At 55.4% G+C, this 27,271-nt stretch overlaps 10 protein-coding genes across 10 annotated transcripts; 5 read left to right on the top strand and 5 right to left on the bottom strand.

Annotated features, from left to right (window-relative positions):
- Positions 1–234: 234 nt before the first annotated feature.
- GTT1 (bifunctional glutathione transferase/peroxidase) lies at positions 235–1,331 on the top strand (the record flags this gene model as incomplete). The annotated part of the gene is made up of 5 exons (XM_076679037.1): positions 235–318; positions 414–495; positions 576–829; positions 901–1,111; positions 1,171–1,331. The coding sequence occupies 5 exons, from the start codon at positions 235–237 to the stop codon at positions 1,329–1,331; spliced, it is 792 nt and encodes a 263-aa protein (XP_076533797.1).
- Positions 1,332–1,672: 341 nt separating this feature from the next.
- JCM15063_002706 (uncharacterized protein) lies at positions 1,673–3,350 on the top strand (the record flags this gene model as incomplete). Its single annotated transcript, XM_076679036.1, has 5 exons — positions 1,673–2,023; positions 2,101–2,340; positions 2,407–3,084; positions 3,164–3,244; positions 3,315–3,350. The coding sequence occupies 5 exons, from the start codon at positions 1,673–1,675 to the stop codon at positions 3,348–3,350; spliced, it is 1,386 nt and encodes a 461-aa protein (XP_076533796.1).
- A 661-nt stretch (positions 3,351–4,011) lies between these two features.
- JCM15063_002705 (uncharacterized protein) lies at positions 4,012–8,099 on the bottom strand (the record flags this gene model as incomplete). Its single annotated transcript, XM_076679035.1, has 8 exons — positions 4,012–5,175; positions 5,246–5,403; positions 5,474–6,194; positions 6,260–6,406; positions 6,476–6,985; positions 7,054–7,135; positions 7,219–7,697; positions 7,764–8,099. The coding sequence occupies 8 exons, from the start codon at positions 8,097–8,099 to the stop codon at positions 4,012–4,014; spliced, it is 3,597 nt and encodes a 1,198-aa protein (XP_076533795.1).
- Positions 8,100–9,149: 1,050 nt separating this feature from the next.
- Positions 9,150–12,200, bottom strand: IST2 (Ist2p; the record flags this gene model as incomplete). Its single annotated transcript, XM_076679034.1, has 8 exons — positions 9,150–9,911; positions 9,982–10,077; positions 10,157–10,600; positions 10,663–10,804; positions 10,872–10,924; positions 10,993–11,694; positions 11,750–11,873; positions 11,938–12,200. 8 exons carry the CDS (start codon positions 12,198–12,200, stop codon positions 9,150–9,152), a joined length of 2,586 nt encoding a protein of 861 aa, XP_076533794.1.
- A 545-nt stretch (positions 12,201–12,745) lies between these two features.
- Positions 12,746–13,465, bottom strand: JCM15063_002703 (uncharacterized protein; the record flags this gene model as incomplete). Its single annotated transcript, XM_076679033.1, has 3 exons — positions 12,746–13,206; positions 13,263–13,343; positions 13,399–13,465. 3 exons carry the CDS (start codon positions 13,463–13,465, stop codon positions 12,746–12,748), a joined length of 609 nt encoding a protein of 202 aa, XP_076533793.1.
- A 243-nt stretch (positions 13,466–13,708) lies between these two features.
- Positions 13,709–14,908, top strand: JCM15063_002702 (uncharacterized protein; the record flags this gene model as incomplete). Its single annotated transcript, XM_076679032.1, has 5 exons — positions 13,709–13,729; positions 13,860–13,923; positions 13,981–14,073; positions 14,198–14,294; positions 14,374–14,908. The coding sequence occupies 5 exons, from the start codon at positions 13,709–13,711 to the stop codon at positions 14,906–14,908; spliced, it is 810 nt and encodes a 269-aa protein (XP_076533792.1).
- A 156-nt stretch (positions 14,909–15,064) lies between these two features.
- Positions 15,065–16,894, bottom strand: JCM15063_002701 (CorA family magnesium transporter; the record flags this gene model as incomplete). Its single annotated transcript, XM_076679031.1, has 8 exons — positions 15,065–15,262; positions 15,336–15,479; positions 15,557–15,699; positions 15,774–15,878; positions 15,951–16,116; positions 16,178–16,339; positions 16,400–16,493; positions 16,572–16,894. The coding sequence occupies 8 exons, from the start codon at positions 16,892–16,894 to the stop codon at positions 15,065–15,067; spliced, it is 1,335 nt and encodes a 444-aa protein (XP_076533791.1).
- A 545-nt stretch (positions 16,895–17,439) lies between these two features.
- On the top strand, positions 17,440–20,375 carry JCM15063_002700 (uncharacterized protein; the record flags this gene model as incomplete). The annotated part of the gene is made up of 14 exons (XM_076679030.1): positions 17,440–17,577; positions 17,650–17,782; positions 17,883–17,960; positions 18,206–18,436; positions 18,498–18,523; positions 18,589–18,684; positions 18,753–18,829; positions 18,891–19,042; positions 19,113–19,179; positions 19,247–19,400; positions 19,477–19,590; positions 19,736–20,058; positions 20,139–20,201; positions 20,270–20,375. 14 exons carry the CDS (start codon positions 17,440–17,442, stop codon positions 20,373–20,375), a joined length of 1,758 nt encoding a protein of 585 aa, XP_076533790.1.
- Positions 20,376–21,062: 687 nt separating this feature from the next.
- Positions 21,063–21,561, top strand: JCM15063_002699 (LYR motif-containing protein 2; the record flags this gene model as incomplete). Its single annotated transcript, XM_076679029.1, has 3 exons — positions 21,063–21,140; positions 21,219–21,359; positions 21,448–21,561. The coding sequence occupies 3 exons, from the start codon at positions 21,063–21,065 to the stop codon at positions 21,559–21,561; spliced, it is 333 nt and encodes a 110-aa protein (XP_076533789.1).
- Positions 21,562–22,160: 599 nt separating this feature from the next.
- Positions 22,161–25,851, bottom strand: JCM15063_002698 (uncharacterized protein; the record flags this gene model as incomplete). The annotated part of the gene is made up of 9 exons (XM_076679028.1): positions 22,161–22,292; positions 22,362–22,475; positions 22,546–23,292; positions 23,364–24,285; positions 24,356–24,584; positions 24,643–24,893; positions 24,973–25,248; positions 25,310–25,588; positions 25,733–25,851. 9 exons carry the CDS (start codon positions 25,849–25,851, stop codon positions 22,161–22,163), a joined length of 3,069 nt encoding a protein of 1,022 aa, XP_076533788.1.
- Between the last annotated feature and the right edge of the window lie 1,420 nt (positions 25,852–27,271).

The following is a 27,271-nucleotide window of genomic DNA, read 5'->3' as shown; positions in this document are numbered from 1 at the left end:
GAGAGACATTATTCGGTATCGGGTTCTCGAGTCTGGCGGCGCCGGCGACCTCGGACAAGTTTCTCGTGCTCTTGGACCTCGCTGCTCGCTTCCCTCTTCGTTTCTGCTGCTCGCGGCTCAACGTACCGCGTACCTGTCACCCTGGCTGCCACTCGCCTCTCCCAAGTACAGTCTCACCTCGACGCAGCTTCACCTTCGCACGCGGTTACATCATCTACCTCTCCTGCTACTACCATGTCGACTGCTTCTCAGCCTCAGATCACGGTGCATTGGCTCGATCAATCGAGGGCTCAGCGAGTCTTGTGGTTGCTAGAAGAGGTGAGAACGCTCTCCCGCTTGGCGAACTTGTTGTCGTCAACGAGGACCGCGTCCTGTTTGCTCTCTTGCTGACTCGGTTCGCGTGTACCATGTAGCTCGAGCTACCTTACGAACGTAGGTACCCCGTGCATCTTGATATCGAGGTTGCGAGTCGGACGGGTTTCGGCGTATGGCCCGGTGCCCGAGTCCTTATGCGACCCGACTAGTCGGTTGGCAGCTCGTACAACATGCTGACCTAATGTGTTGTTTATGTACAGTCAAGATCTACCGGCGTGACCCCAAGACGATGCTCGCCCCGAAAGAGCTAGCCGAGATCCACCCGCTTGGCAAGTCTCCTGTCATCCAAGTGGTCGACCCTTCTTCGTCTTCTGCCGAACCCCTCGTGCTCGCCGAGTCGGGAGCAATCTGTGAATTCCTGATCGAGCGATACGGCAAGGGCAAGTTTGGTATTGCGGCCGATGGCGATCTCAAGGACCGAGCGGACTACCTGTACTGGCTTCATTGGGCCGAGGTTTGTCCTCCTCCTTCGCCCTCACTTCCCACTTTCACGAGTATACTGATCCAGTGCGCTTCGAGGATCAGGGTACGGCCATGACCCCGCTCATGATGGCGATCGTGTTTGCGCAAATCCCGAAACAAGCGCCGTTCATCGTGCGCCCGATCATCAGCATGATCCGCGAGGGAGTCATGGCACAGTTCATCCGACCACGCTTGAAGGGCAATTACGCTTACGTCGAGAAGTGGTTGACTGGCAGAGAATTCTTTGTCGGCGGCAAGCTGACCGGCGCGGATGGTGAGTCTCGAATTTGCGCGCGGCATAACTGTCTACCAGACTGATTCCTGCTTGCGCAGTCATGATGTCGTTCATTGCCGAGAGCCTCGAGGCGGCGCCAATCGATCAAAGCGCATACCCGAACATAGCGCGATGGCACAAGACGATTCAGAACCGCCCAGCGTATCAACGCGCCGAGGAGAAAGGTGGCAAGAACGACCTGACCATGTTTGTCAAGTAGTCACTGCTTGTAATTCCGATATGTGTGTACATTCTCTCCAGAGAACGAGAGATAGAGAGAACGGCGTTATGCGCGAAACGGGCGAGAGCGTGAATCGGAGAAAAAGGTGAGACAAAAACGTGATTCCAACCACGGTCATTGACTCTGAAGCCATGTCGACATCTTTTTCCCGCTTCATCTCTCACCTCTAACCGCGCCCATCAGTAAGTGCCCGAGGTTTGAATTCAGTGTCCCTGCGGATACTGATGGGATGGGCGAATCTTGCAGTGTCTGGTCGTCGCCCGTCTGTCACCGCAACCGATCCGATTTCCATCTCCATCTCGCCGCGCAGTGCGTCGAACATGGCCTCAGCCGCGTCGCCGCCATCGTACGCGATCTCGCCTCCAGGAATGTCGTCCTTCTCGCAGTCGTACGAGGCCCGCCAACGTGCGAGTTCGGTACCGTTCCCGCAGCAGGGCAAAGCGCTCGCTCCATTCCCTGTCCGTGAAGACGCGACCAAGATCCTCCTGCTCGAGAACATCAACACGTCGGCCGTCGAGATGCTCAAGGCGCAAGGATGGCACGTCGAGGAGATCAAGAAGGCTCTTGGCGAGGACGAGCTGATTGCCAAGCTCAACGATGGCCAATTCGCCGCCGTCGGTATCCGTAGCAAGACCAAGGTCACCGCCAAGGTTCTCCGAGAATGCCCTAGCGTGAGCTTCTGGATTATTGGTCGGGCGCATACGCTCCAATTTCGCCCTTCGCTCACTCTGCGTGCTTATCAAAACAGCTCCTGGTTATCGGCTGCTTCTGTATTGGAACGAACCAAGTCGACCTGCTCGCCGCCGCAAAAGCCGGTATCGCCGTGTTCAACTCGCCCTTCTCCAACTCGCGCTCGGTTGCCGAACTCGTGATCAGTGAAGTTGTCGCACTTTCGCGTCAAATTTGCGACCGCACGAACGAAATGCGACAGGGTATCTGGAACAAGGTCAGCAAGGGGTGCTGGGAGATTCGTGGCAAGACCCTCGGTGTGAGTAAATTTGTCATCGGAACCCATCGCGGATCGGGTCAGCTGACATTCTCGAGGGGTTTCTAGATCGTCGGTTACGGACACATTGGATCGCAATTGTCAGTGCTTGCCGAGGCGATGGGCATGTCGGTCGTCTACTACGACGTGATCCCGATCATGCCGCTCGGATCAGCGAAGCAAGTCGACACTCTTGAAGATTTCCTCCCTCAGTGCGACTTTGTGACCCTTCACGTTCCCGAACTTCCCGAGACAACCAACTTGATCTCGACTGAGCAAATCAACAAGATGAAGGATGGAGCGTACCTCCTCAACAACGCGCGCGGTAAAGTCGTCGACATCCCTGCGCTTATCAAGGGACTCCAGTCCGGCAAACTCGCTGGTGCCGCCGTCGACGTGTTCCCTTCGGAACCGGCCGCGAACGGACCGAATTTCAACGACGACTGCAACGCCTGGAGCTCAGAGTTGCGGGCGTGCCCGAACTTGATCCTGACACCGCATATCGGAGGATCAACCGAGGAGGCTCAATCGATGATTGGTGCCGAAGTCGGTGGTGCCCTCATCCGGTTCCTCAACTACGGTTCGACCCTCGGCGCGGTCAACTTCCCCGAAGTGCACCTGCGACCGATCTTGACCGATGGTACCGTGCGACTGTGCCACGCTCACTTGAACCAACCCGGTGTGCTCAAAATCGTCAACTCGGTGCTATCGGAACACAACGTCGAGAAGCAGTTCTCTGACTCGAAGGTACAGCCGAGAGAGCCTCGAATTACGTTTCGAAGAATCGGGATTGACCTTTTTTTCCTTTCCGATTTGCTTGCTTCAGGGAGACATTGCCTACCTTCTCGCCGACATCAACGTGGCCAACGAGACCGAGATCAAGGAGATCTACGAAGCCATCTCGGGCGTAAGCTTTCAAACCCTATCCTTCCTCCACCCGTATACCCAACAGACATTGATCCTTCGACCTCTTCCAGTCTCGCATGAACATCGCTACCCGCATGCTATTCTAGACCAAAATCCTTCTTCCACGATAGACTTTGCCCCCTCCATTTTCTTTTTCTCTGTTCTTCCCGATCTCAAAGATCGTTCCTACCCTGCGCAAGTTTGCCTCTTTGACAAAACCTCTTGCATTGTCCACCTCTCGCCGACCTGTCTCTAGCTCTCTCCCTACCAACCTTTTTGTTGCGCAATAATCCTCAATTCTGTGTCGTTTATCGATTAACCCTTGACCATCAAAAATCCAGAAACTGTTTCAACACTTTTTGTTCCATTGAAGAGAATCTTCTACATGTGCTGAAGAGGAATCAATTTTGATCCTGAGGAGCGGCAAGGACCAAATGTGTTTTGTGCACTTTTACGTTTGGGCTGACTTGAGTTTTTGGATTTTCGCGCAGTACAGACAACAAGAGGTAGATAAAGAGACATACACGAAAAAAGAGCAGAACCGTAGAGTGCAAAAGAGACACGCAACAAGGAGAGAAGAGAAGGAAGTAGAACGAGAATTAGTACTGTTCTCCGAAGGGAAAAGATAAGTAGGCGGAGGTATCAACAATGGCGAGGATGGTCTTGATGGCGAAAAAGCGGCGGCGAATGTGGGCCTCATACAAAGCGGGTAACTAGACGCGAACGAAGAATGTGTGATACATGGGGAATGTTGAGGAGAGAACCAGTTTACAGCGAGGTCCAAGAAGGCGCAGCGAGGGGATCGGTAATGTCCCACTCGAATGAAGGAGGCAGATCGGTAAAGGCGAGATCGGTCACAGGACCCTCTGACGAGTACCACAGGTCGTGAGCTTTCGTCGGGGACGAGGTGAGCGGTTTCTTGACCGGGTCGTGTTCGGCATCAAGTTTAGGCGATGCGGGAGTTTCGCCTGCACCGCCTCCTCCACCACCGACGAGTTCGGGGGTTTCGGCAGAGTGGGTCAGATCTTCAGCCTGGTCGAATCCGGCAGCACTGGCGTCAATGTACCAGTCGAAATCGAATGCGTCCGAGGATGAAGTCTCCTTTGCAGTTTCTGCCGATCGAGCGGCAGCGGCGAGGGCCGATGAAGATGCGAGGACGGAGAAAGATGGTGGCTGGGCCGAAGCGCTGGCGGGTACGACCGGAGGAATGAGGGAATCAGTGCTTGTCTGAGAGGCGAGTTGCGAGCCGAGGTCGAGCGAAAGAGGAGCAGAGAACGATGCAGACGAGTCGGTCGTCGAGTTGAGCGATTTGAGCATCTTTTCGATGAACGCGTTCGGGTCCTGTTCAGCTTCGTCCTCCTCGCGTTTGCGCTTGCTCGACAAAGATTCTTCCGGAGGTGCTGGTGGATCTTGGATGACTTGCGGACTGGGCGAATTCGTCTTGAGCTCTTCCCTCAGTACGGCAAGAGTGGCAGCAGGACTGGCACCGATCACGTTGGAATCCTTTTTGATTCCTTTGTGACCTCGTACCGGAGACGGTTTTGTGAACTTGTGCAAGTTGGATTGTGGAGAAGCGGCAGCTGCCGCGGGGGTTGAAGGCGACGCGGTATTTGCAGGACTGCCAGTCGTCGCTCCCGAAGCCGTTCGTCGATGCTTCGCGGGAGGAGGGCGCAAATCTTCCACGCGCAAGCTGTTCTTCTGTGCCATCATCGAAAATTGCTCGTCTTTGACCGGTGCTGGTGCGATACGTTGGGTTGGTGCGGCGGACCCGCTTGGGTTCGAGGTGTTGGCGGCGTTCGCACGTTGAGCGGCATTCGCTCGAATATAGATCCAGCAGCGTTGAAATTGATCGCGCAAGGACGTCAAACCTGCGAGATCGAGAACAAATTGATTCGAACCGATCACGCGCACTTGGTCGTTGAAAAGAGCAGCCTGGTCGAGATGGATCCGCCCATCAGTTTGAATTTGCGCAAGGATCGCGAAAAGCCGAGGTGCAACTCACAAAGGTGAGAAGTTTCTTGACGGCTGTCTGATCGCTAGTCATTGCCAGGAAGAGTGGCAACGAGTCAACAATGCGACCGACATGAGGGACTAGCTGGCGAGTCATTTCGACAACGCTAGCTTTTTGGTTTTCAGCGACATTGAGAATCTTGAGCTTCGCTGTTTCCCGGAGACAAAGATTAGTCAGAATCTTGGCGAGTAGTGAGGATGATCGAAGCGAGGATCTTACGCCGAGTCGTCTCGATCTCATTCCTGATTGCTTGGACGATACCCTTTGCTTGATTAACTTGTTCAGGAGACGGATTCGTATTGATATTTGCGGGCATTTTGGGCGCCGAGTCATGACCGATAGCGCCATTCTGCTTTGCGAGGGCAGCGAGCTGTTGTTGCGGAGTCATTGAGGGTGTGCCATGTCGGGGTGGCTGCTGCGCTTGCACCGACGGCGGACGAGCAGGGACATTCGATTGCCCCGGTATCGCGCCAGCTTGATTGCCGGGGACGGGGACGAGTGGCGGACCTTGCGGCATACTCGCTTGACGTGCATGGGCGGCAGCCTGAGCCTGCGCTTGCGCTTGTGCTTGAGCGTGTGCCTGTGCTTGTGCCTGCGCCTGTGCTTGTGCCTGCGCTTGTGCTTGTGCTTGAGCTTGTGCTTGGACAGCAGCTTGCATGCGAGCATTCTGTGCAGCTTGGGCTTGGGCTGCTGCAAGAGCCTGCGCTTGTTGGTTGTCCTGCTGCACCTTGCGCTGTGATTCGAGGATCCGTTGCTGTTGCGTCAGCAGATTCTTCTGCCACGCTTCTTCGAAAGGTCGTAGCAGCTTCTGATGCACTCGGGCAAGCTCGAAGGAGATGCGCTGAGTGTCGGTCGGAGCACTAGCCAGGTTTGGTGCAGATGCGTCGACCGGCAGAGACAGCTTCGCAGCTATATGGTGCCATGTCTGGTGCGCGGTTACCTACCGGGATTCAACCAACGTAGTGAGCGAGACGGCAAAACGCTGAGACTCATTTGAAGACGAACGTTTTGGCTTCCGCCGCTTTGCGCAACGGCCTGGTATAGCTGGTACAAGTCGATCTCACGTCCCTCTACGTAGGGCGCGCTTTCGATTGGTTCGCCACGGCTCCGCATGAGCTCGAAGAGCGATTTCATAAACAGCTGCGGGTTCAACTGTGAAGCAAGCGTGTCTGTCAGGACATGCGCTGATAAGGCGAGAAGCGCTGCTTTTGATGGGCGCACCTGAGATTGGAGCATGCTGAGTTGTTGTAGCTGTGTGGGCTGCGCGAGATTTGCATGCGCTTGAACAGGAGTGACTGCATTCGGCGCAGCGTTTGGCGAGGACTGGAACGCTTGCTGAGCGGGGTATGACTGCGGTTGAGGCGGCACGAGTTGCGGCACAACAGATGGAAAGGCTTGCGTTTGCGGCTGCGGTGGTGCCGGTTGCAGCGATTTAGCCGCGGCGGCGGATGCGGCAGCGGCAGCCGAGGCTGCTGAAGCTGCGGAGAGCGCTCGAGCTTGCTGCAACAACTGCTGACCTGTGAGGGGCTGTTGGTGCTGTTGCTGTTGCATAGATTGCTGCTGCTGCTGCTGTAAAGGCTGATTCTGACGGAAACCGGGATTATAGTTTTTCTGCGACCCAGGTGCGACTCCTGCTGCTGAGGGTACTCGCTGTGGTGGCTGCTGCTGCTGCTGCTGTTGTTGCTGAGCTTGTTGCTGCTGCTGCAACTGCTGACCCGTCTTCTGATAGAACTATCACATGTCGAAAAAGAGAATCAGTTGAAGTCGGTCATCAGACAAAGTCAAGGGAGATCACGTACCGTCCAATCTGCCGTAATTCGCTGACCCGAGTACTGAGACTGGAAAGCGGTAATGTTGACCATCATGGTACCGATTTGACGCCTGTGAGTCGCGGGACAATTTGCACATGTGAGTCAAGGCAACAAGGTGCTTCATCGTTTGGAGAAAGGAGGCTCAAGGCGTACTTGGCTTCTTCTACTTGTCGCTCGACTGCTTGTCGCAACTGCGGATTCAAAGGAATTTGGCTGTCTTGACCTTGACCTTGGACCCCGGCTGCAGCGGTCGAGATCATCCCGGTCTGTAACGCCTGGGACAGGAGTTGCACTTTTGAATTGAGACTTCGGACTGCGTTCAGTTGCTGCATGTGCTGTTGCAAGAACTGATATGGAATCCTCGATTGATCGTTTCCTTTCGGTAGTTGAGCGGCAGAAGTACCATGTGCAGGGTACGAAGGTTGGGATGGCGGTCGATTTTGAGCTTGCGCTTGAGCAGCTTGCTGAAGGGCCTGTTGCTGCTGATGCTGTTGAGCCTGCTGTTGTTGCTGCTGCTGCTGCTGCTGCTGTTGCTGTTGTTGTTGCTGCTGCTGTTGTTGCTGTTGCTGCTGCTGCTTGATGATCTGCTGCGTCTGGATCTGCTGAGCTAGCAGATTGAACTGCTCCCTGGTCTGCAAGTCGATCCGCTGTCAGCTCGGCGGAACGAAGCACCTACAAGCGCGCGAGTGTCGACAAACCATCTGGCCCGAATTGAGCAACTGCTGGAACGCTGCCATGTTGATCTGGCCTCCACCTGGCTGCTGTTGTTGTTGTTGCTGCTGCTGCTGGGGAGGGTTCTGCTGAGGTAGCTGACCGAGTCCGGCCATCCCTCCCATTCCCATCTGACCCTGAGCGGCGAGGAGTGCTTGTACTTGATTGATCGGTTGCGGAGGCGTCGCGGTACGCGCAGCGAGCTGAGCTTGTTGAAGAGCCGCGAGATTGAATGGCTGGCCGGGCGCCTGCGAGTAGCCTGGAGGGAGTTGCTGTGCATTTGGCGGTTGGCCAGGCAAGTAGAACTGGTTCGGGTACGACATGTTGAGCGGGCGAGCAGGTGGGGAGAGCGCCCGAGTCGAGGCGGGTCGAGAGCGAGGCTATAAAGCCCTTCGCCTCTTGGTGTCGAGACTGTTATGGCAGCACTGTGTTGCGAGTCGGGCGAGACCTGTAGGGAGGTCCATCACATCAACGTCACTCTCCCAAACATGTTGCAAGGTGCTGGTGATTGCCATTTCCGACGCTGTGGTGTCGTGTGGTTCAATGCCCACGCAGTCGTGGGCTTCTGTCGCCTGGCGAGCCGGTGCAGGTCTTGAGGCTGGTCTCTGTCAGCCGCACTTCCCCGATCTCCACGCTGGCCAACTTGCAGCTTGTTTGCTCGTCCAGTTGATTCCAAATCACGCATGTACCCATGAGAACGCCGCATTCGTGGGCGCAAGTGACCGCATTCGGCTAGCGCGATGAATGCGTTTCCGCCGCGGCGCTCTCGCCTCGACGCTCAAAGCCCCAGGACGAGATTGAGCACATACCTGAAGGATGCAGTCAACGAAAGCGAAGGATTTCGAGCGCGTCAGATCCTCTTGAAGTGTCCGAAGCGGGAGGCGTTCGAATCGGGCGTTGATCAAAGGTGGGCCGAGCCGAGTCGCGCAGAAGGGTGGGCGAACAGGCTTCTAGGCACCGAGGTCCGTCCAGCTCGTAAGGGGAATAGTTCGAGTTTGATGTGTTTTGGTGCTGTGAGGTCGAAAGTTGGTCGCCGCCGACGCTTGCCCGCAGCCAGCGTGTCGCCAGCTCACGTCGATTTCGCTTCCAACCGCAACAATCGTTCCAACCTCGTTTGCATGCACTTCGCCCTCGTTCACACTTGTGCACGAGTCAGACGTGCCGTGAGGTCTCGCACGAGCGTGTCGTCCTGCAAGCGAGCGACGTCCCGAAATCCGAGGCCTGAGCGAGCGGGGCCAGCGAGTACGCAGACCTCGAGCCCGCTCTCGCTCTGTTCGCTCTCTCCCGGACTTGGCATAGGGCTCGATTGCAATTCACTTTGCATCTATGTACATCGCAACAGTCTCCTCAGGTGACTGTTGTAGGTAGGCAAGCTACTCGGTCTTGTTCAGGTCTTTGACCAATGTCGCGCCAGCATCCTCGCGCTTCCAGAATTGCACATCGTCGGGTTCAGCGCGATCCGTGTGTCCCATCTTCCTGCCGACGAGGTACTGCATCTCGTCATCTTGCTCGCGCTTGCGCTTCTTCATCTCCTCCTCGACGCGGTTCGTGACGGTCGCAGTTCCCGAACCGTCATCGTGACGCTTCTCGTCTTCGTGATCCTGGTCGACTTCAGGCAGTTCGCCCCGTCGCCTGCGGTCAGCGAGGTCCCACTCCATGCACTTCTTGACCATGTCGCGGGGTCCGAGTCGCGAATCGTTCTCGTCGAGCCAGCTGCGCTTGAGCTCGAGTTCGCCACGACGGACGATCTGGTGCGGTAGCGACCCGTCCCACTGCAACCGCTCGAGCAACCACCTCGCGACACCGCGCAGGACGAGGTACGCGTGCGACGAGAACATGGCAACCAGGAGTGCAGTCATCAGGAGCGACTTGATCGAGGACAGTGCCGTAATCGAAGTGGGAGCGGGAGGCAGCGCGCCCATCAAGAGTGGAGTTTCGGGAGCGGGCATTCCCGCAGACTGTGCGAGCGCGAGTCGGGTCGAGAAGAACGGGACCGTGCCGTTCGTCGGGATCGTAACGTTCGTGTGCGTCACGTTCGAGAGGTACTCGGCCGAGACACCCTTGTAGGTCACTTGCGGTTGGTAGAGGTACACGAGCGCCGTCGTGGTGAGCGTGCCGAGGTACGTGATGAATCCCTGCGGCCCGAAGGAGTCACAGCCATTAGCAACTAGACTCTGAACCGCCTGAGAGACAGCAGTGACTCACGAGAGCGTCAAGCCAGGGGCCGAGAGAGGCCTCGCGGGTCGGGACCGGGCGTCGGAGTTGAGTCGCAAGCTTGAAAGCGTCGGAACGGATCTCGAACTAGCGAGAGCAGCGCAAGATGCGGGGAGCCAGTGTCAGCTCATCAAGCTGCCATGGCAACGGCAAATCGATAGCTTACAAAGTTGTTGACGAGACTCCAGAGGGGTGCAATCGGCCAGCAGACTCCAAACATGACCAGGTAGCCGAGCTGAGTTGCCATTTCGGCATACTCAGACCCGAGGTTCGCGCTCGGAAGCAGTTGTTCGCGCCGAATACGTTCGAGGAACGCGGCCTCGTCCTCTGAGTCGCTCGACTTGGAAGGCGTAGCGGCAGAATTGTGATGAAGCTTTTCAGCAATCTGCGGGCCGAATCGTCGCTTCAGGTACGGGAGCCCGACTTCGGTGAAGGCGCCGGTGATTTGAGCCGTGAGACTGTACGCGACGAGCTGTCGTTTGAGCTTGTGGGTGTCGATGACAAAAGATCCAGACTTGATCGCAGCAGCGGTAGATCCAGCGATCGCATGAGCGTGACGAGAAGGGAGGATTGAGAAGATGCGAGGCATGAGGAAAGCTCCGAAGGGGATCTAATGGAAGGGCGCGTCAGCATATGTCACTGCAGTGTTGCGCATAGCATGAAACGACAAACATAGATGAAGCTCGTCAGGAGCAGATTGCCGTACGAAGCGACAAAGTTGAGCGCGAAGATCTTGATCGTCAGCGAAGTGTCGTACTCGCTTTGGTAGGGGTGATTCTCGAAATCGGTGAGCTTCGTAGCGACGAATTGCCAGCTGTTGCGACAAGAAGGGTCAGCCGATTAATAACTCTTTGTGTGGCAAACAATGGATCCAAGCGCACAAGCCAGTAACTTGGGGAACAATCGAAACAAAGAGGACCGTAGGGATCATGGTCTATCCGTATCCTTGTAGTCAGATGAGAGGGTCTAGGGAACGGGCGATCGCGCGTTAGAGCGACTCACGAAGATTTTTTTACCCGGACCGTCATAGACCTCGCCCAGAACAGTCTCGATCATATAGATGACACTGATGATGGCTCCAAGGACACCGACAAAGGCAAAGTAGGCGGGAAGCGCAGCAAGGCCTCGCGTGAGCGTCTTGCGGAAGCGCCACTTCTCGACTGTGACGCCTGTAACGGGATCGACCTCAAGGCCATCTCCTCTGAAGCCAGCGCGTTGAACTTCGACCTTGTCGATGTTGTATGTGCCCCAGTGCACGGAAAGAGCGCGCTCGCGAAGTCGCCACGATTCGACCATTAGGAGGGACCAACCGATGAAGGCGAAGCCGAGGATCGGGTGGAACGAGAGTCCAGCGATCCAGAAGATGGAGCCGACGACCGTAGGGAACAGGAGTGACTTGAAGTAAAAGCAGAGGAATGCAAAGTAGAGCGCAACCCGACCTCCGAGATGAGCCTTCAAATCGTCGAGTTCGGATTGCGGGATAGAGAGGAGCTCGAGCGGGTTCTTGCTGTTGGAACTCGCGGTCGAAAGATTCATCCAGCGGCGCTGCCAGGCCTTGTTGAACGAGACGTCATGCGGGACGAACATGCTCGTCAAGTGCGGAAAATCGCTCTTGGTGGGAGGAGGCAAGTTGATGGGGATGCCGCAGGTGAGACCGTTTGACGCAGGGGAGCGTACGGAAGTCGTCGCTTTGAAGCGAGGAGCCTAAAACCATAAAGGTCAGCGAGCTGCAATCGAGCAAAAATGACGTATCACCTACCGTCATGATCGAGTATACTGCTCGGATGCGCTCGGTTGCCTGGACAGGCTCGTCCACAAAGTCCTTGGGCGAGCGGGGCGACGGCCTCTTCTCCGAGGCGACATTGTGAAGCCAGTCGCTCAAACTTGACATTCGCGCTGTCAGCTTTCTTTTGTTCCTGCTCGATCTCGAATCGCTTGAATACTCACCGTTCACGCGTGACTTCTTCCAGAACACGTTTCTCCTTGCCGCGGACGAGGATCAGAATCGAGTTTGTACCCTCGGCGCCTTTCCTGCCCGTCGCTTCCAAGTCGCAAGCCCTGAGCCTGCCTACGAGTCGGTCATACTCTTCCTGGAGCTGCGTCGCCCGGTCGGCCTTGAGTTTGCCGGGCGGGATGTCGCCGAAGGCGCGAACGGGTGAATATTCGTCGCTGAGCGAGAACACGAGGACAAAGTCGGGTTGCGGATCCATGCCCGGTCGCGTTTACTGCAATGCAGGCAATGCAGAGCTGTTGAGCGTATGAGCGAGAGCGAGGTGAGTGAGGAAAAAGAGCGGCTCTCGGGCCCGGATTTCGGTGTCGTCACATAAAGTACTTTGCTTGGGCACTGCGGAGCTTTGATACGTTGACTTTCTTACGTCGATGCGAATGCTCAGGTTGCGCGTCGCTCGTAATGCGAGAACCGTCTGTTCGTACGAGTCTCGCGCGAGAGTCGATTCAAGCAGTGCTCGCAACAACCTTCTCAATCTCATGCGACATGCTCGAGTGACTCGTGCTCCTCGCTTCTCTTTAATTGCTCTGTTGACGCCTCTCTGAGGTTTTCTTTTCGGGCAATCATTACTTCTTCTTCTTCTTCTCGGGTCAAACCGCTCGATGAAGCCGCATAGCTCTCATCAAACCTTTCTTGCGGCTGGATCGACTGCGTGGTATTGGCTCCAAATTGTTCAGACGAGCAAAAAAGAAGATCGGATACAAAAAGGTATCATTCAGACTGGAGGGTATCTTGTTGGTCCCTTCCTCAGAGCGAACCTTCGGCTTTGGCGGCCTGGACGCCTTCCTTGCCTTCGTGTTTCCTGGTTTCGCCTTGGACGACTTTCCTCGAGTCCTTCGTGGCTTTGCCGACGAGTTTCTCGACACTGCCCGCGATCTTGTCTGCTACCCCAGCGTGAGCGCCGGTAGCGTCGTGGGAGAACCCAGGACCTGTTTTAGTGTTTGCCTCGTGGTGAGTACCGTTTGTAGGTCCAGAATGGGCCGAGGTGCTGCTGTTGGTGTGCTCAGTACGCGGTGCGCCGCTGTGGGGAGAGGAACCCTGCTGAGAGCCAGAAACGCTCGGGTTGGATGAGCTCGCATTGTGGAGCGAGTTGTTGAGGGCGTGATCGCGACCAGTCACGCTCGCGGAACCGAGATGACCAGGCTGGTTGGTGTGCGCTTCACGCGAGGAGGACGACCCAAGTCCGGTCGCCGCGTGCGAGTCGTAGCCTGTTTCAGCTATCAATGAGTCTTCGGAATAGCTCAGAAGAGCTTTGTGAACTCACCGTCGGAACCACCAGCACGGCTCGCTCCAGTGGCGGTAGAAGACTGTCCTCCTGGTAGGCCAGTTGCGAAGCCAGACGATTCTACACACCGCGAGGGTCAACGTGGGGTCTGTACTGTCGCGGACAAAGCACGTACCGGCTTTGCGAAGAGGCACGGCGGCCGAATTGTACGTGGTAGCGTTCTGGCCTGCGTTTGTGGTCATGGTGTCTATCAAGTGAGCGAGGTTGTTGTTGATGGGGAGAATGAAGAAGGAAGAAGAGTGAGGAAGGATATGGCTGATGACTCGACAGGCGGCCATGGCAACATCCACATGACGAATGTGAGACTCGAAGAGGCCCGTTCTCGTCGGAGAATGACGCAAAGAACAAGCCGGAGATTCGGGTAGCGGGACAAGGAGGACTGTGGTCAAGAGAATTCGCTGCGAAAGACTCTGCTTGACTGCGCGATGTCTCTCGACTTTGCTTTTGTTAGCCCTTTATGAGCCCGTAATGTCTCTCAAGGAGAATTATATGCAGCCAAAGGCAAAGTTGACGCGAGCGAAGGCAAACTCTCGAAGCGAGAAAAGGAGCTGACAGGTCACGTGCACTTGTGATGAGACTTTGTGCACGAGGAAAACTTTCTTGCTATCTGAGCCCCGTCACCGCCCACCTCTGATAGCCAGTAAGTCTCCATGCTCGACAAAGTCTGCATCAGACTCATCGTCTCGTCTCGCCACAGTGGTCTCGTTCTCGTGTGAAGCCTGTGGAGACATCCTCAAAAAACCCAAACTCGATCAACATGCTGGAAGGTGTCGAGGGGCTTACTACACTTGTGAGTGAGATTCCTGAATGCTCTAGACTGTTCTCGCGAGGCGTGCGCCCGTCCGCCGCGCTGAAGACTGTCCGAGACCGTTCTTGCCGCTGACTGCGTCTCATACCTTCGCTACCACCGCTAGGCATCGACTGCAACACTACGTTCGATGGTCCGGTAGGAGCGAATGGATACAGGAGTCACACAAGCTGTGTTTCAGAGGAGCAGCGATACCACAAAAGGTTCGTCTGCCTGTCTTTGTTCACGAACGCTCACCTGCATACTGCTGAACATTTCCCTTCAAATCACATCTTCACATAGTGTGTACAAAGAACCCAAGAAGAAGGGCAAGCAAAACAAACAGAACCAGAACCAGAACCAGAACCAACCGCAAGAACAAGCTGCTGCGACTGCGGCACCTGCGCCTGCCGCTGCTCCTGCCGTCCCGGATCACGAAGAGTCAAAGAAGCGGGCTCGCGAGGAAGAAACGCCTCAGAAAACGGAGGAAGTTCCTACTGTGACCCCAGACGCCAAGAACGTTGAATCGTCCGAGGCGAAAGCAACCGAAGGTGAATCCGAGGAACCGTCAAAGAAGAAGAAGAAAAAGTCGAAGAAGAACAAGGAAGAGGGTGCGGCGGACAGCTCTGAGCCGAAGCAGGAGACCCTTGCATCGTTCCTCTCCTCGGCTCTCCCTGCGATCCTGTCCGAGTCTGTTTCGATCATCAGCATGAAGGAGAAGGTGGTTGCGCGAGCCAAGGAGAAAGGATTCACCGATGAGAAAGAGGTCGAAAAGGCGTTGTTTGCAGGCATGTCGGTGGGCGGCAAGAAGAGCAAGGTCAAGTACGAATTCGCTTAGACCCTCTGTCAATACAAGTCTCTCGATCTCTTTCGAGTTTGAGGTCCAATTGTGTGACCGATTCGAGCGATGACAAGATGACTTGAGGAGATGTAACGAGTCTAGGTGACAACAACATGTACTTGAGAATAAGCAGTGATTCTATAGAGTTCTGGTTCAGTCTCTCCGGCGACTTCTCTTCCTTGCAGCCCAGCGATCTCCAGCGGCTCTCAGCTCTTCCCGCCATCCCAAATTGACCTTTCTCAGCGTTCTTAATCGCCGTAGTCCAAAGCCAGTCACGGAGCCAGCAAGTAAGAACGCGAGCAGCGTCACTGCCGTGAAAGAGTATGGGGTCTCCTCCAAATGCGACGTCAACTGTATCGAATAGAGCAAGTCAGCCCTGTTACGGATGAAGTGTTGCAAAGAAAAAGGCGGAAAAGAGACTCGCGTTCATGCCGAACAGGGCGGCGATCATTGCTCCTGCTGTCAAGCCAAGAGTCGCGATGCTCACTCGCAGATCGAGTCCGAGGAGGGAATTGCGATTCGCATCGAGGATGAGCTCAATAATGTCTTCGGTGTGCCTTACGTTGGCCTACATGGACGACGAGCGACGAAATCAGTTCCGTTTATTCGGGGGAGAAACAAGGAAGTGCGACGAAAAGAACTGACGGAAAGGGTCTCGACTTCGCTGACAATCTCCTCACACTGCTTCGAGAAAGATTCTAAGAGTAGTTCGATCTCTTCGTGATCGTCCGCCGAACGAGGTTGGCCCTGAATCTTGGCAGTCAGGTACATGGCGGCGAGATCGTCATCTGTACGCGGGCGTGGCGGCGGTTAGAGAGCTCTCTAGACGCGCGTGACGAATCTTGACAATGTAGAGACGGACCATTCGAGAGAAGCTCGTCGAGCGCTTCTTGGACTAGTGCCGCTCGTTTTTGGAAGATTGATAGCTTTCTCGAGTACTGCAACATCAACCTGAGGTTGTCTCGATCTGCAGGTTCGACGCAGGGAGTATCCTCGTGTCAAACAATCTGCATTGAAGTTCGCAGTCGGTCAGGCATACCTATGTGCGTCTCCATGACATTGAGCAACTCGACAACGTGACTTCGGATATTGGCGAGATCGTTTTCGAGAGCGGCAACAACTGAAGTGAGGGCAGCTTCGAGTGCCTTGAATTCGTATGGCAGTGGTCCAGTCGAAGGCGAGTTGCCCTGGCTCTTCAACGCATGCTGCAAACAAGCGAGACGAGATCAGGCTCGAATGCGGTCACGGAAAAGGTTCTGAGCGTACCTCGGCAGACCAGATGAAGACGCCTTTGAGCCAGCTGTCCTCGGAGCCGACCGAGTCAAAGATGGTCATCTCTTGCGCCGTAATGACGACTCGCAGATGCAGCATCGTCAGGAGAATACAGGATTTCCGGGACAAGATCGTAGGTACGACCGTTGGGACCGCCTGCATGCGCCAAATAAGGTTCAGCGATGACAGTCGTTATAATCGGACTGCCTAGCTTACCGAGTCGAGTTTGCGCAAATCTCGAGGCTGAATGCCATATTTCGAGCAGAGGGCGCTTTTGCTCAAATGAGCTGCAGCAGTCGTCACTTGACCACTATGAATGCATGTACACGCTTGCTCAGCTACGGCGCAGACGTGCATGGCTCCAGTTCAAGGGAGGAAAGGAGCTCACGTCTTGTCGAGAGTGGTGCAGCGCACGTCCATGCCTGACGATAACCCGGCCATGCTTCTCCCCCTCAGAGTGCGTTCCAGCGCTTTCGCCATTTCCATATTCCTGTCCCGGACCCGCTGCTGTTCCGCCTCCTCGTCGGGACTGGTTCCGTTCGACCTGGGCGAGTTCGCTGGAAGCGTGGACCCTCCGAGCAGCTTTGAGAAGATGGACCGTGATGGTGCCGACTTTGGTCGATGCTGACTCGGCGAAGACGAGGGAGATCCGACATTGCGCGCCGGATGCGAGTGCGAGTGCGAGTGCGAATGCGAATAGCGCAGGTGCATCCAGATTGGGCTACCAAGGCTCTCATGCCGTACAGACCGCCATGAGCGAATTACGACTGGGGAATCGTCCCGTCGAGAGCACCGAGGGCCAGCTCGTGAGGCCGTGTGATCGAGAAAGGGTTTAGTTGAACGAAGTATTGAGGACCGGCATGCCTCGAGCCAGCTGTTCATCGATCGACGGTCGAGATGCTACGAGTCGATGTAACTCTTCGCCTGAGACGGTCGTTTGGAGTAAGCGTGGCGAGTGGGCCAGACAGGTGAGCTGCCTTGGCGATGACTTCAGACTCTTCGAAACAAGCCGCGGACATATTTTCGGTGCATTTCTGCTGGAACTGGAACTGATCCTACACCGTACCTTGGAGTATCAGTCTGTGGGCTGATGGATACCATAGGAAAAATAATCGAGAGCATTGGCGCGGCGACTGTCTCGAACGACGTCCGAATTCCGCAGCGCAGATTCGCTTGTGCGGCCGGATCCTCCGGTCTCGGGTCCCTTTCCTCCATTCCATCACTTGCACTAGCAGTCTGTCCGTCAGCACGACACCATGAAGCGCCCGCGCACCAGGCAATCCCGCCTTACGACACTCAGCTGTGCACCCCTGTTGCTATTCTCGACGCTTCTTCCGGCGGGGTACGCTCAGGAACAGCAACAACCCAACCCTTGTTACAGGTGGTCAGGACAGGCAAGTCTCGTGCCTCGCTGTCTACCTGTCGGTCCCTTCGCTCGACAGTGGCTGACCCATGCACGGCGACAGATGGCGATCGCGAACTCGCGGGGCTCGAGCAGCGCCAAATCGCTCTTCTACTACGGCGGTCAGGCCATCACGAGCGCGAGCGCCTCTCAGGGCAACTGGACCAACGCACTCGTCAGTATCGACCTTGCGAGCGGTACGTCGCTGTCGTTCAACCTCCACTCTCATGCGCGACTTCGCAGGACGAACCTTCTCTCTCGCTCACACCGTTTTTCCTCATGCTCTCGTCCGGACAGATTGGCCTACCGGCACTCCCAAGATTAGCCTCGTCGAGGCAGCGACCGACAACTACTCGTCTCCGCCTGCCGTGTCTCGTACGTCTCGAATTACTTTTCCCAGCTTTTCCTGTGCCAAGCTTCTCTATCTGGTTCGGAGATCTTGGTTCCGCTATCTTCGCCCCGGGACATCTTTCTTGCCGGCTCTGAAACGACGCCATCGTTCTAGCCTCTGGCGATCGACGATACCACTGTTCCGGCGCATATCCAAGCTTCAAAATTCTGAGCTCGAACTCTTATCTAAGGAACCTAACGAGTCCATGATCGATCGTCTTGTGCGGTAGTGGGAGCACTGTGGCCATCTGCAGACGGTAAGACACTCTACCAGTACGGAGGACAGTTCAGCGACTCGCCCGCCGTACCGTCCGTACCGGCACAAAACGTGGTTGCGTACGATATCGAGCGTGCATCGTGGAGCACGATTGCGACGACAGGAGACACCGTCGGACGAACAGCCGAAGGGAGTACGACCTACGTACCTGGACTAGGCGAGAATGGCGAGAACGTCGGCTTCTGTGAGTCGTCTCTGTGCCGAGCAAGGTGGATCATGCTCATGTTCTGGTACCCTATGCTCAGACTTCTCGGGACACCAGGATTTCTTGGTACACCTATGTCTTGATACTTGATAGGACATTGACAGATGCTAACCGGTATACGTACGAGCCAGACAACGCAAGGATGGTCGAACCAGGTCGCGCGAATCTACCTCAACTCGATGGTTCAGTTTGATCTCGGCAGCAAAGCGATGAAGAACATCACATCTGTATGTCCCCAGCCATGCTGTCTCGGAACTTGGCCAGCGAACGCTTATTCGCTCACTGCGGGGCTTAGTACTCTGGCTCGGCGCATACCTCCAACACCTCGACCCCGCTCAACACGCCACTCAACCGTGCTGACGGAACCCTCACGTATGTCCATCAAACGTACTTCTCTGCCTTGACGAAGTGTATTGACTTCTGTTCCCGCTAGCTATGTACCGAACCTAGGGACCGACCAGAAGGGAATTTTGGTCAGTATCGGGGGCGCGACCGATCGACAATATGTCGACAACGCTGTACTGGACGTGTACGATATCGGCGCTCAGGGTTGGACGAAACAGAGCACTCTTGGAGATACGATCGGTGAGGCTATAAACCAAAGTCACTCTTGCGTCTCGAAGAAGATCTACTGAACAATTGTGATTATCCTCAGGCGCCCGGGTCAATCACTGCGCCGTACGAGGTACAGCAGTCGTGAACGGTGTCGCAACGAACCACATGTACGGTGAAGCGATATCTTCGAGGCTTGTATGCATGTGATGATTCATGGTTGTCGCCTCCGTGCAGCTTCGTGTACGGCGGTCAACGCCTGAATCAATCCGACCGCGATTCCGCGTTGTGGATCCTGACGATCCAGGAGTCGGCATATACCTGGACCCTCGTCTCGGACAATTTGCCGGGCTCTCCAGCAGGCCGAGCCGGACATCAATGCGCACTTTGGGTGAGCTTGATATTGGGACCTTGTCGTCTGCGGAAATTTGCCAGCAAGCTCATCGAGGAGAGCATGGACTTTGCAGGGAGATCAACTGATCGTTGTTGGAGGCTTGACCTCGTCGGATCTCCTGTGTGACCAACCTGGGATCTACGTATACAACACGACTAGTGACTCTCTGATGCTCCTCGGTTTCGTCGTGAGCCTGTCCTGATCTCTGGTCCGACATTATCCAGGCAGCGCTTGGTCGAACCAGTTCCGAACGAATTCCAAGGCAAGCTCGTACCTTTCGCACGATCGAGGATCCTTGAAAAGACTAACAACTTGCCAAGAGCACGAAACAGTTCTCGACTCCGTACCTTCTCTTGAACATTACAGGAGGCCTTGGAACGTCCGATACTCCAGGTAGCGACAGTGATAGCGGCAAACCCCATTCCTCTAGTGGTTCCCATCTCGGACCGATCGTTGGCGGAGTCGTCGGAGGCGTTGCGGTCCTCGCGCTCATTGCGTTCGGAATCTTCTTCCTCGTCAGGAAACGCAAAAAGGAACAGCAGCAACAGCGCGAGAGTCAGGCCGCATTATCCTCGAGAAATCACCCGTTCATGAGCAGGACGGACTCGAACAGCTCTTTGGGACCGTATAGTCATGGATTCGGGAACGAAAAACAGTAAGCTCGGTCGATGGTTCTGGGTCAGAGCATTGAAATTCTCGCTGATCATCGGTCACGATTCTCTACCGAGCAAACAGCCACAGCGGCTCGTTCATGGGCGCAGCTCTCAACACGAGACGATTCTCGGAATCAGCAGCATCGTGAGTTGACGTTCGATGTATGCGTTCTCTTCTCTTGAAAGATTCGGCACTGACAGACGAGACCTTAGCGATGCGGTCGAGGAAGAGACGCTCGGTATGGATGCCATGTTCACCAATACGGGTCTCGCGCCGAAGCGGGAACTGCGAGTTGTCAATGCCGATCCCGATACTTGAGACGGGATCCAGTCGTTACTAAAAACCTGGGCGATACAAGCGAATCCTGATGTTTCTCGACCGAGTTTTTCGGAACTCCATGTTCTCACTATCCTGCGGTACACTTCCTTTTTTCCTTCCTACTGTACTTACATTCTGTACATTCGTGCTCTGTTATGGATACGATCGTTTGTCATTATGGTTCCTCGCTTTCAGGGGGCTCTGCTAAACGGTCGAGCAGCCCCAGATGTATGATTTTCTGCAAACAAACAGACACTCGTTCTCGATCGTAGCATGGGCGCCATACTGCAGCGTTGGCGCAACTGAGAGGTCCCGATCTGATCAGCCGTAGAGCGGAACTTGCCACAAGGGGCGTGGGAGGTCGCGGTCTCACGGCGGAATAGCTCTCTGATTAGGGTCTATTCGTTCGATGGCAGCTTGTCGCCTCTGGACGTACTCGATAGCCAACCTCGAACGAGATGCACACGCAGCGAGGCCCCGAAGCCATTCGCGAGTAGACGATTGTACGGAGATAGCGAAACAGATCAAGTAGCTATGACTGATAATCAGTGCAGCAAAGGAGGTATAAAGTCCTGTCTTTGCAACGAGCGATGAGATGGCATGAATGCATGAACTAGAGTGATGATCGAAGCGAGCTCGCCAGCTTGCATCATCATCATCAATAGTCACTCGCCCACGTCAACGAACATGCGGATATCAACTACGCTGCTCGCGACTCACAGAGTGTCTCGCTTTGCCGACAAACCCGCTCTACCTCTCGACTACGTCAGTCCTCATCAGAATCCCTCATCCGGTCGCTCACTTGTTCCCAGGACTGACCTCGCTTCGGTTCGAGATATCTAGTTCATCAATCGAGCGAATGCGCTATCCCTTTATCGCCAGTTCATCCGTGCTACCAAGAGTCTTGGAGATTTGTCCGCGAGGTGGGAAACCGTTCAGTGGATCCGAGGCGATTTTGAACGGTATCGAACCGTGATCGAATCTGTCAGTGACGACGCTTGATTGCCATTCTGGCAGAGAAAAAAGACCCTGTCCAACTGACCGTGCGGCGCATATGTTCTTGGGTTTTCAGGAGAAATCAAAGACTCTTCTCGCTCTCGGACATCGACAGTTGAAACAGCTCAATGCGACTGGTTCGCTTTTAGGAGGCGAAAGCTCCAAGTTCAGAGGGACGAGGCAACCATGAGCGCAACCCGCGTCACGTATTCTGGGAAGCGTGAAAAGGAATAAGATCCTCCTCCCGTCTCAACAAGCCAGAGACGGCGATCTTCCAGCAGCTGATCTCAATACCCTTTCCTACATCCGCTTGAGCGGCTCGAAGGAGTCGGCCAGTCCCAACCAACGTACCAAAGTCGTATAGCGTCTACTTGCCTACGGCCAGACCAAGCGGACCGCAAAGCAGGTTGCGCTTGTGTAACGCATGCGGGATAGCTTGAAATTGCAAGATCTTGCCAGTTGTTTCAGCTGAACGACGTATGTGATCTTCATTGGAGTCCAAGTTTGACATTGCAACTCTCGCGAAAGAAACCGTCAGGATGCCCCAGAACGCACGAGTCTCTCCGCTTGCTCTATCTCTGATTCAGTCGAAGCAGATTTCACTGGCCCCAAGCTCCCGTGGTACCGGCGCCCTATCAGCCGGACGAACAATGTGAACTGGAAACGGTCCCTTGGCATGCGAAAAAACGACGATTCTACAGACAGTACACAGAAGCGCGAGACGGATAACGACGGTACACAGTGTGTTAGAGAGAGGGAGTTGAAAGTCAGGCTTTAGAAAAAGCGCGCTCAGTACTTTTTGCGTTGGTTGCGGTAGCCGAGGTAGGTGCTCGGGAGCTCGTTCTCAGCCTTGTTGCGCGATCGCCGGCCTGTCGAGCTCACGTGAGGATCGTAACGAGGTCTCTCAGGGTTTTCAAGATCCTGGTGCAGGGATGAACCTCTGTCAGTTGAGTGATCTCGAAATTAGGGAGAGCCAAGAGGTTGACGGACCTTGCGACGCTCCTCGGCACCAGCAGCGATGAACTCTCGCCACCGAGTTATAGCTTTGATGAGCGCGAGCTCGCGGATGCCTTTCGAGTTGAGCCAAGACAGTAGCGAATCGATCTAGTTCGACCCAAGGGACGTTTAGTCAGCGACGATGCAATGTCAAATTCGAGCGCTGTGTGGAAAGTACCTCCTCTGGAGTCTCGTAGTAACCCCACTGTCCAACGCCTACCAGAGTCTCTTTCTCATCGACAACCTCTTCCCGCATCCTGCGTTGGAGCATCATGTCGTTCCCTTCCTCGCCTTCTTGTACGTCTGCAAGCACTTGCCAGTCCTGCTCGCTCGGCCCTTGCACAAAGATCCTTCCCGTTTGGTACGGCACCCGCGAACCGTCCGGGTGCGCTTTCGAAATGTCCATTCCGCCAATACCGTCGAACCACCAGTACTTGCAGTGGAATCGATCCTTGCCGAGAGCTCGACACCGGGAGACTCCCAAATACCTTCGGAACTGAACCTCGACGTGTTCGTCGAGAAGCGTGTTCTCCTCGATTTGCTCGTCAAGTGTGAGACTGCCTTTTGCCTTTGTCGGTTTCGAGGTCGAGTTGCCTGGTTTGCCGACCGCAGCGAGTTTCGAGAGACGTTGTTTCGCGAGCGCTGCTTCACGTTGAGCTTGACGAGCTGCTGCACCTCCGCCTTCAGATGGCGCGATCGAAGACTCGCCGTCCGAAGAGACGAGTTGATCCTCGTCATCTTCAGCTCCGCCATTGCGGACCGACGGAGAAGTTGCACGCGATGCCGGTACGGAAGGTGCGGGCGAGTCGCGTACGTCTTTGGGCGCGGTGGCGGTCGAAGTGGCAGGGGAAATCGGTTTGCCATTCAAAGCTGAATCAGCTTTGGCATTCTGGCCGGATTTCTTGCTTTCGTTCAGCTTGCGCTCCTGCCTGTTAATTCGGAAGTCGAGCAGGAGTCAGCGATCGGGAAACAAGAAGCGGAGAAAGAAACGCAGACTTGCAGTGCTCGTCTGTCCTTGTTGACATCGGCACGCTGCTTGCGCAGGTCCGTCAACTCCTTGTCAGCTTCGTCGAGGTACGCTCGGATCGGTTTGCTGCCCATGACGAGCGTGATGAGGTAGTTGATGATCGCGAGTTTGTCGGCGAGCGGCAATGTCAAGTACTGTTCTTCGGGATGAGCGTAGTCATCGTTGCCCATATCCGAGTGCAATTCGATATCGGTCAACTGTGAAGACTTTGGCGGCTCGTCGGAATCTTCGGTCGCCTTGGCTCCGTCCGTAGACGCATCGCCTCCGTTCGTAGTGCCATTCTCGTGTCCGTTTCCATTCTCCGCCGTGGTATGCTCCTCCAACAAGATCGGGTCACCTTCGAAGAGATGCTTCATGATCTCGACAAAGTTTTCGACAAAGTAAGGTCCACCGCGTTGACATAAAGCGCCAATAAGGTGTCGTTCCCAACCTTTGCGACCAGTTTCGCTCTTGAGTTTCGCTTGTCGATCCCACCTCTTGCCGTACTGGATCCCCCGTTTGATCAGTTTGCCAAAGAAGATCTCTTCAGGAGTCAATTCTTGACGTGGCGTTTCGTCCTCGTCCAACTCGTCCACCTCGACAGCGTCACCTTCCGTCTCTACCTTGTCTTCTGTTCCTTCAGGCGCAGGACTTCCACGAGGAGTCTCGTCCCCATCTTCCTTTTTGACCGGTGCATCGTCATCGTTTCCAGTTGCGATTCCTCCGTGCGCGAGCATGGTGGCGAGGATACTCGAACTGCCGAGAACCCTCGACGCGTCCGTTCCAATAATGTTGGTCAAGCTGGCGTGAATCTCGGCGAGCAGGACACACTCTTGTCCTGGAGCCCGGCTCGTGTGCGCGAGTGCCCCGGCATAATCGTCGATGGTGAATGGAGACAGGAAAAGGGGTTTGCTGTTTCGAGACTCGGCAAGGATGAGATCATCTGGCTGACGTTTTTCTCAAGAAACACGGAGAGACTCACGAGAAAGTGTTGAGCATGTTCCAGGTCTCGAGGAACAGGTCAAAATGCTCGCGTGGAACGGGCAATTCGCGCTTGGGTAGAGGTTTAGGCGGTAGGGTCGGTACTTCAGTTTTCGTACGTCGCAGGATCCGTCCGTCGTGGATAGACATAGGATCAAGGTCGAGATCCTCGATAGGGTATTTGATTGCTTTTTTGGGTCCATCACTGGGTGGTCGGATAATCCCGTCGTCTGCAATGCATGATCGTAAGGCGACAGTCCCTGGCATTATCGAGATGTAGGATCTTACCGGTCTTTCTTCTCTTCGTCGCGGGTTCGGTTGGAGGACCATCCGGAACTGCCTTCCTCCGCCTGGCAAGCTTGCCCTCCTTGATCTCCTTGTTTTTCGATTCAATGTCTTCGCTTTGTTGCGTCTCGATCCCGAAAGCACGCGCGATCGAGGGTTTGACGGTCCACGGTGCAGCAATCGACGCGTCACGTTGGACACACTCTCGCATGTATCGCTTGAGGATCGATTTCGAGAACGAGAGGCGATCTCGGCTGAACGAGCGAGACAATCCAGAACCTCAGCAAACCGGAGCAAAGGATCACACAGTGGGAACACGCAAGCAATACGCACGACAGATTCTTGTGCTTGACTTCCATGAACGATCCTTCGAACTTGTGCTCTTCGTCCATCAGTTGCACAGTGTAGAGGTATTCTGCTGCCGGGTCACTCGCAGAAGCCTGTTTCTCGTCGACGTCGAGGTTCGTGCCGATCTTGTGGATGACAGTACTGTAGTCGTCTGCCGGGTTCATGGCAGTCTCTGCAGTCGATTCAGTCAATGCGGTCGAGGCGTGGTGAGCGTCGCGAATGGTCTGCGGAGGAAAGACCCTCGCGACCCTGGCATAGTACCTGTTTGGAAAAAGGAGTGAGAGAGAGTCACTAGAGGGAGAGAAGGAGAGGGCTGGCGTACTTGTCTCCGACGAGGTCGACAAAGATTTTCTCGCCGACAAAGAACCGATCCTTGTAGCGCTCATACACGAGGTCGACGAGCTTGTCGAGACGACCCATGACTTGGAACTGCACCGACGCGAGGACGCGGCCTTTGAGTTCATCTGGGAACCGCTCGCGCACGACTTGGGACTCTGCCTTTTCAGACTGGAGCGCGGTGAAGTAGTCGAGGTGGCTCTTGCCAGAGTATTCGCATTGGAACGAACGCGTGAGGAGGAACGAGAGGCGAGCCGAGTAAGACCTGGATCGCAGCGAACGAGCAGACGAGCCAAGAGTCGATCGGGATGGGAGGTTTGACGGGGATGAGGGTACGAGCGCAAGTGGGATACGAAGGAACGGGTCAGCGCGTCTGAACATCAAGCGAGAGAGGGAGCGGTGACTCAACTCGTAATCGAGGAAGATCTCGCCGGTGGCCTTGAGGTAGAAGACGGGGTGATCTTCCGAGAGTCCATCGAGGTCCGGGAGTGGAAGCAGCGCGACGGGTCTCCTTCGAATGAGCGGCATGATGTCGAGGGAGCGAGCAGATCGCTAGCGTCGATCTGACGGTGATGCAGTCGGCACCCGCAGAGAAGAGTCGCGGCCGAGGACGAGAGCGGCTGGGACGAGATGTCAATCCAAGCCGACTGCGACGGAGCCCAGTTCAAGGTGTCCGAGGCGAGTGGGTGCGCGTGCGCGTGGTCGTTCGAGAGCGCGAAGAGAGGAGAACCCGCGAAGGAGCGACAGGCCAGCGGTGCCTTGATGAGCCGGATTCGAGGCGAGAGTGACCTACGAAGGCTCGGCTGACTTTGCCGAAGTTGGAGGTTGAGTGCGGTCGGAACGGGAGTCGGGCGCACGCGGGAGCGCGAGAGGGAGCGAGGCGGGAGAACGAGGGTGGGAGGACCTCGGGTTGGATCCGATCAAGAATTTGTCGGAAAGAAAGCATGGGGAAGAGGCAGAACCACACCTCACCTCACTCCCGCTAGCGTCTCCCTCTTTCGCCGTTGAAGCACTTCGACATACACTTGTGCATTGACAACACTGAGAAACGCACGCGTCCGACCCGCCACGACACGCGAGGCGACGTCAAATCGTCCTCCTTCGAGATGACACCGGCTCTTTGCTCGAGCCCTCAACGCGCCCGCTGAGCACAGTGGACTACATCGAGCCACTTGTACATCGATCACAGAACCCTTGCCGCGTCAGAGATCTCAGACACGCGTCGACTTGCCTCTCGACACTTCCGCCCTCGACTCTGCTTCCACTGGCCTGTTTCAGCCTCGGTCTCTTCTCCGCGCGCTCATTCTGCAGGCTGAGTACCTTTCACAGCTTCAGATGCTCGAAATTCCATCCCGACTCGAAGCGGAGCCGTGACGACAGGCAGAGATGCAGCGGAGGACTACTGTCGATGCCGAGACGAGCGCTAGCTGCCGATACACAGGAGCCTATGGACATGAGACGCGCTTCGTCGACGCTCCATCGAGTATTCCAGCTAACGACGCGCCTGTACCGTACGTAACTGCGGAATATGCCTCAAGCGTCCCGCTTTGGCCATGGAGAATAGGGCGCTTCTTGTGCAATGCTCGTTGCGACGGCTCGAAATTGAATCTGTGATGAAGAGATCTAAGAACCGTTTCGACCACTCGTTCTTTGTCTCTCCATGGAACAGCGAAACGGCAAGTACGGCCCTGCGCTCGATCGAAGTTGTCCGGGTCTCCCTGCGGCAACGTTCGCCGGGGACCTCTTCTCCAGGTGGGAGAGGAAATCAAGATATTGCCGATCGAGCAGTGTGAGCTTGAGAGCGGTCTACGAGCAGCAAGCGGCTTCTCTCCACAATCTCTCAGCTTGAATGTGTCAAGACCTCGGCAGAAACGTGGTTTACCGAGCGTCTTCGCGGTTTCGCAAAACAGTGTCACCAACACACTGGCAAAATTAGGAGAGAGAAGCA

The sequence above is a fragment of the Sporobolomyces koalae genome (genome assembly GCF_050403365.1).
Source record: "Sporobolomyces koalae JCM15063 DNA, S_koalae_JCM15063T_v1_ctg19, whole genome shotgun sequence".
In the NCBI taxonomy this organism is placed as follows: Eukaryota; Fungi; Basidiomycota; class Microbotryomycetes; order Sporidiobolales; family Sporidiobolaceae; genus Sporobolomyces; species Sporobolomyces koalae.
This window is presented reverse-complemented; position numbering and strand designations above follow the sequence as displayed.